At 44.6% G+C, this 6,563-nt stretch overlaps 1 protein-coding gene across 1 annotated transcript in view; it reads right to left on the bottom strand.

The window, feature by feature from the left end:
• Positions 1-345: 345 nt before the first annotated feature.
• ENTPD7 (ectonucleoside triphosphate diphosphohydrolase 7) overlaps positions 346-6,563 on the bottom strand; it is a 32,800-nt gene continuing 26,582 nt past the window's right edge. The window contains exons 10-12 of the mRNA XM_072627099.1: positions 2,590-2,675; positions 2,088-2,249; positions 346-1,678 (exon numbers count right to left, since the gene is read on the bottom strand). Of these exons, the coding sequence (XP_072483200.1) occupies positions 1,447-1,678; positions 2,088-2,249; positions 2,590-2,675 (480 nt within the window). The 3' untranslated portion in view covers positions 346-1,446. The remainder of the gene's footprint in view (positions 1,679-2,087; positions 2,250-2,589; positions 2,676-6,563) is intronic.

The following is a 6,563-nucleotide window of genomic DNA, read 5'->3' as shown; positions in this document are numbered from 1 at the left end:
TACGGAAAGGGAAAGTCAGAGTGCCTTATGAGGGAAGATCAAAGTAAACAAGGAGATTTTGTAAACACCAAGGGGAAAAAACTGTCCAAGACTGGTGCAAGAACAGGAAAACTAAAGGAGGGTAGGTGAAATAGTGGTTGTTTCATGGCATCCCATAAAGGCTGGTCCCTTTGGCCCTAACAGTGAAGTCTAATTATCGCTTCCTTACTCATGAAATGTTGATGGAGCTGGGGGTGGGGGTATGGGGGGAGAGAATGCCTATTAGAGTTACTGAATTGGCCAGATCAGACTGTTTCCTACCTAGAACTTTTTCCTCCAGAAATTCTTGATGCAAAAACTATCAACAACTTTTAAAAAACTTTTATTGCCTGTTCCCCAAAATCCTGATATTTCTTTTCCTTTCTACACAGACATATATGTTCCTTCTGACACTATACATCTATCTTGGCAGTGAAATGAAGTGGCAACTTAGAACCCAGACACAGAGGCTCAGATAAAATGGGCTTGGGGGGCAGGAATCCTAATTTAAAAAACAAACCCAAGGGCCCTGTTCTGTCACAGCTTCCAAAATCCTACAAGCATATTTAAAGCTCAAGAAACAAAAATAATGCCTAGATTTAACCCAGGGGTGGGGAACCTGTGACTTTGAGGCCACATGTGGCCCTCAAGTGCAGAAAGGCCACACTTGAAAACCCAGAGAGCCACAGGTGACCTTAAGGCTGCAGGTTCCCCACCCCTTATTCATCCTTTTCTGCAAACTGATATGGAAAAAATGGACCCATGTCAAGTAGGCAGGAAACAAGAGTCTTCAATGGACCTCTTAGAACAGACACATCCCATTTAAGTCACCTTAGCAGCAAGTCTAGGCCAGAGCCTTAGGCTACCCCAGGAGAGCTTCACTACCAGGTAAAAAGAGAATTCATTGGTATTATTTCAGTTGCTTCAAAGTTCTGCTGGTCCACAATCACAAAAGATCCTTGGATCATTATTAAAAACTGTGGATCTCCACATATGAGACTTCTCTGTTACAGAGAAAGAAAAGACTGCCAAGCTTCCTAACATCTATTAGGCTTGGTATCAGATGCTTCAGTTCCAATAGCCTCTTGCCCAATGCCACACTACTCCCTTTTTTTAGCCAGGGGAGTGAAAGTTGGGTATAGCTCAAGAATACCCTTCCTCCAAATACCAAACTCTCCCTGATAAAGGGCATTAGGCAGAGCAAGGCTGAGTGTCCGGTGTTAGACCAGAGCATCTCAGCTATACAACTTCACAGATTAGGTTATGGCTTCTCTTGGATAGCTGGTCATGAGAAGGAAGGTGTGAGAACACAACACAATAACAGCCTCACAGATCATCGAAGCAGCCTCTGAGACAGGCTTAAGATGGTGCCAGTATAGCCTGAGCTTCAGTTCTCTGGTTCTTGAGATGCTTCAGTCTGGAGCAGCATCATGGTCCCACCTGCACCCCGATTATAGGCACCACATCTTCTATCCATCGCAGGTCTAAGGGGGCAGAAGCTCTAGCCTGTCGATGGTGAATTCGGCGCAGCCGCAGAAGGTACAGAATGATAGCCAGGAGCACCACCAGGATGCAGGCAAAGAAAAGATAGTGGTTGTACACAAAGGAGAGGCGCAACCAGCCGTTGTGGACCTGCCGGACACCCTCCTGACGTAGATCCCTAGGGAAACACGGGAGGTTGGGAAAAATAACATTAGCTTTCTAAAGGTAAAAAATTATTTTGGATTAAACAGATTGTGTTGCCCCCATTGAAAAACCCTACTAAATATTCTACAATGCCGGCTACAAGTAGGCATTACCTGCTAAGGCTGGTAAGATGCAGTGACCAGGGGAAGATTCCTCAAGTACTTCCTGACATCACACATTTCAGGCTGAAATGGCAATTATAATCTTCCTGGCCATGCTGTGCTCCTTCTTTTCCTTACAGAGAGCACTCTGGAAGAAGCCTCCCCTAAGCAGCCCCTTCTGCTAAGTCAGAAAGCAGAGCTGGAGGGATGACCCTAAGCTAACAGTCCTGAGCTCAGGAGGCAGAGTGTGATTTAAACTGCATTAAATGTGCCCAGCTTTACCTGAGTGGTAGGAAACGTGTTTTATACAAAATGGCTCCTAGGGTCCACTGAACCTCCCGGTCATACACCAACTGGGCAGTTTGCAGGTTTGGGTAATCATATGGGAAGTGGAATCCTTCATGGAGCACTTGGTACATCCAGGCTGACTTAAAGCACTGATATCTGTAAAGAGAACAGACCTACTCTTCAAATTCCCTCTTTGAACCCCATGCCAGAGAAAAGTGCCTCCCCTCACCCTCTTAGCTTTCTTATCTCTGAATGGAGTCCCATTGGAATGGCTTTCCCACTGCCACACACTCCCCCTGCGCCGCCACCACCACCACCAAGGGTTTCATCTTCATTTCCCTCCCTCTGGTCCAGAATTCCTTTTGTTGAGTTCAGGGGTCCCTGAGTCTCCCAGTATATGTTCACTATAATAGTCCTTCACATCCTCCAAAACAATCAAACCCACCTTCCACCATTAGCCCTCCAGCATATGGTGACATTTAAGGAAATTCCTTACTTAAGTCGGTGTTGGTCAGCATGTGATGAGAAGAGGCCGTTCTTGAATCTCTGAGTCAGCACTGGCCATGCCATACTGCAGTAGTCCTGGGATGAAAATATACAGAGGATGTATGACAGAAACCAGGAAGGGGAAACACTGAAAGGGAAATTTACAGTTTATCCCATTCACACTGACTAAACTGATAAAAGGAGATGCACTATGATGAAGTGAGAAAAGCCTAGGATTTAGAATTGGGAGACGTGGGTGGGACCCCCACACCTGCCACCTCCTCTCTGGGGACTCTGACCAAGTAATCTGACTTCTCAGCCTCCTTTCCTGCAGAAAGAAGACAGTGTTTGCCCAAACCACTCACAGAGTTAATAGGAGGGGAAAACGCTTTGTAAACCTTACAATATACACCAGAAACAGACAAATAAATAACTCTGGGGAAGTGGAAGAAGAGGGGACAGGAAAGATATAAACATTTACATGGACTGATTACGTGCCCAGCACTATGCTAAGAGCTTCTTACAAACATGATCTCATTTAAGCCTCACAACAACCCTGGGAGGTAGGTACTGTTATTATCTCTCTTTTACAATTGAGGAAACTGAGTTAGACAGAGGTTAAGTAACTTGTCCAGGGTCACACAGCTAGTAAATATCTGAGAGGCAGGTTTTGGACTCAAGTCTTCTTGACTCTAGGCCCAGCACTCTATCCATCGAACCACCAACTTCCTCTGAAAAAGGAATCATGCAAGTACAAAGTACTGAAGTATTTTCTCCATGTTTTTAAAGAGGGAAAAAGATACAAGTCCTTCATTTTCATGTTTTCAAATAGGCCAGATTTTTTTCTCCATTGAACTAACTACAATCTATCGCATGATAACGACAGGACATTTATGTCATGATTTTAGCTTAATAACAGCTCCCTAACATCAAGAGGCTTCCCCTATGCTTTTCTCTCCATCACTGCAGAGCTAGGCTGAAGCCACTTCAACCTGTCTTCGGAGACCTCTCTACCCAAGAAGGGTAGGGCCTTAGGTCTGGGCAAGGCTAGCCTTCTTCAGGAATACACAGAATAGTGATCTTTGGGCTGTCCAGCTGCTACAACTGAGATCAAAAAAAGTCTCCTGAGCCAAATGCTATCAGTGCACATTGCTGCGCTCAAATCACAATCCACGCTAGCCACTGGTTAAACGACTCTTTTTGCAAAATAAAACAGGAGCATCAGCGCCAGAAAGAGCAACGTGTTAAGCCATTAGTGCCTGATCAAGCAATAATTTATCATAGTACTAGAGAGAAGGGAAAAAGCACTGGACAGGTCAAAGCCCCGACACTCACTAGCTGCGTGCTCTTCAGCAAGCCACTACTTGGGCCTTAATTTCTTTACCTGTAAGATGAGGGGGCTGGTCAATATCACCTCTAAATCTTACAGTCCTATAGAGAAGGAGGACAAAGAGATGAAAGAATTGTTGTGGTCCTGGGTGTGGGGGCAGTGGAGGAGTTCTGGAAAGAGAATAAACAAGAGGGTGCTGAACAGGTGGGGGTGGGGTGCTAGGGATGGGGAGGGCAATACTGAAAGGTGAGATGGAAAGGTTGAATAGATTTCACCTATTCTTATATTTTGCCTAAGGACCAGGCCAGTTCCTTCAAACTGCCTGGGGAAAGAAGGACAATAATAGTAGAAAAGTAGGCTGGGTGTGAGGAGAAAAGTCTCCAAGACTTGGCGGACATTACACCTACTGACTGCTTTCCCTTACCTAGGTGTTCACGGCCCTGACTTCCCTATTTCTGCTTCTACCTACTGAATTGCTCCTTTATGGTTCCCTCTGTTGGATCATCATCTATGACTTGTCCTGTATTCGTATGTATAACCTAAGACTGTTCCCAGGCCCTTGTTCCTTCTCTCTCAACCCTTTATCATCCCTCATGGGTTCAATGACCATCTCTATGCACATGACTCCAAGATCTAAATATCCAGCCTTGTCTCAGTCCTCATCTCCAGTTCCGTATTGCCACCAGATTTTGGGCATCTCAAACTCATTACCTCTCTCCCTTTCCCTCTGCCCATCCCCACACCAAATGTTCTCATTTCTGCTGAGCGCGCCCAACATCTTTCCCAAGTTTACCATCTCGGTCATCCTCAATTCACCTTCTCCTTCACCCTCTCATACTCAATCAATTGCCAACTACCTCTAGAACATCTCCTGCATTCATCTAGTTATCTTCATTCACAAAGGCACTCATTGACTCAGACTCACCCTACCTTTCCCCTCCACTATTGCAATAGCTTTTTAATTAGATTTCTGGCTTCTTGTCTTTTCTCCTTCCAATTCATCTTTATTAACACAACTGCCCAAACATTCTTTCCCAAAGCACAAGTCTGACCATAGTCCTCCCCATTCAAGAAAACTCAATGGCTCCCTCTTACCTCTGGGATAAAACACAGACTCCCCAGCCTGGCATTTAAAGCTCTTCATAATCTGGCCTAGGTCACTTTTCCTAAATGACTGCATTCTGCAATCTACTTGTCACAATCTACTGGCCTGCTTGCTTGCCCCTGAATGTGCCACTACACCCTCTATGTGCCTTTGTCCAGGCCTACCATATGCCCTTCTGGAGCCCTCTTCCTATCACCTGTGCTTGATGAGCAGTCTTCAAGCCTCAGCTCACGTGTTGTCTCCTTCAGGAAAAATCCCTCAAGTTTTTAGTTCTCATTCTTTCTTTCTAAAATTTAGGTTCTATAATGGCATGGTCTGTTTTTCATTTTGTTTTTATATCCCTGGAATGGCTTAACAAATGAATGCTGGATGGAGGAGAGTCTTACAGACTTGTACCAAAGCCACAAGGGAGGATTCTAAGAAAGTCAGGGCTTTTTTAAAGTTCAGGTCATTGAAAAAGAATTTGACCTTGTCCACATGACTATACACAAATCAAATCACAACTGAGAATACTCAGCAAGCAGGAACATCAGGAGTGAACCTTTCTGAAGTTCAGGAAGCACGCCTCCACCTAGATCTCCTTCTGACGCCTCATCATAACATGGAGGTGACAATGGGTCACAAAGGCAAAGCCCGAGAGAAATATAAGTTCAGGCTCCTGCACCAAGCTGGAAAGGCTTTGATTGTGACCCTAGCCAAGGCCTATTGGTCTGCTGTCTACAGATTAGCCCAAGCTTCATTTAGATGGCTCCAGGGGAGGAGTTCTGTGGCCATAGGAATTCTCAAAAGACCAACATTGTAGATGGGAAACGATCTGCATCAATAGAGCAGGGTGACCATGCCAATAAAATTCTATATCCCTGAAGTTTTTAAGAGGAAGAACTCAATTAGAACCAAAAGAACTTAAAATCTGGACAACAACACTATGAGTTCTGATAACAATCCGGCAATAGATATCATCTAATTGCCTACCGTTCTTCAGTAGATCTGCAGTTGAATCTGACTCTTCATGACCCCCTTGGGGGTTCTCTTGGCACAGACACTGGAGTGGTTTTGCCATTTCTTTCTCCAGCTCATTTGACATGTGTGGAAAGTGAGGCAAACAGGGTGAAGTGACTTGCCCTGGGTAACACAGTTACTAAGTGTCTAAGGCCAGATTTAAACTCAGAGAGATGAGTCTGACTCCAGGCCCAGAGCTGGATCCACTGACCACCTAGCTGCCTTTCCAACTGCCTACTATGTGCAAAGTATGATGTTAGAATATAGGTCTAAAGTTGGAAAGAGCCTCAGAGCCATCTAGTCCAATTACCTCACTTTACAGATAAGGAAACTGAGGCTCAGGGAGGTTAAGTGAGAGACAGTAAGTGGCAGAAGTAGCATTTGAACCTAGGGACTCTTGACTCAAGAACCTAGTTGTTTTCTTGTGCGCTACTGACTCCCTTTTATAAAGAAAAAAAGGTTTTCAGCTTTATCATGTCTATGGCATTTTTTTCTTTTAAATTGTATCTATTTCTCCCATAATTTTCAAGATGTCTTCTTCTTTGTGGTT

Source organism: Notamacropus eugenii, chromosome 1 (assembly GCF_028372415.1).
Source record: "Notamacropus eugenii isolate mMacEug1 chromosome 1, mMacEug1.pri_v2, whole genome shotgun sequence".
Classification (NCBI taxonomy): domain Eukaryota; kingdom Metazoa; phylum Chordata; class Mammalia; order Diprotodontia; family Macropodidae; genus Notamacropus; species Notamacropus eugenii.
The sequence above is the reverse complement of the archived record's forward strand: the minus strand, read 5'-3'. Positions and strand labels throughout refer to the sequence as shown.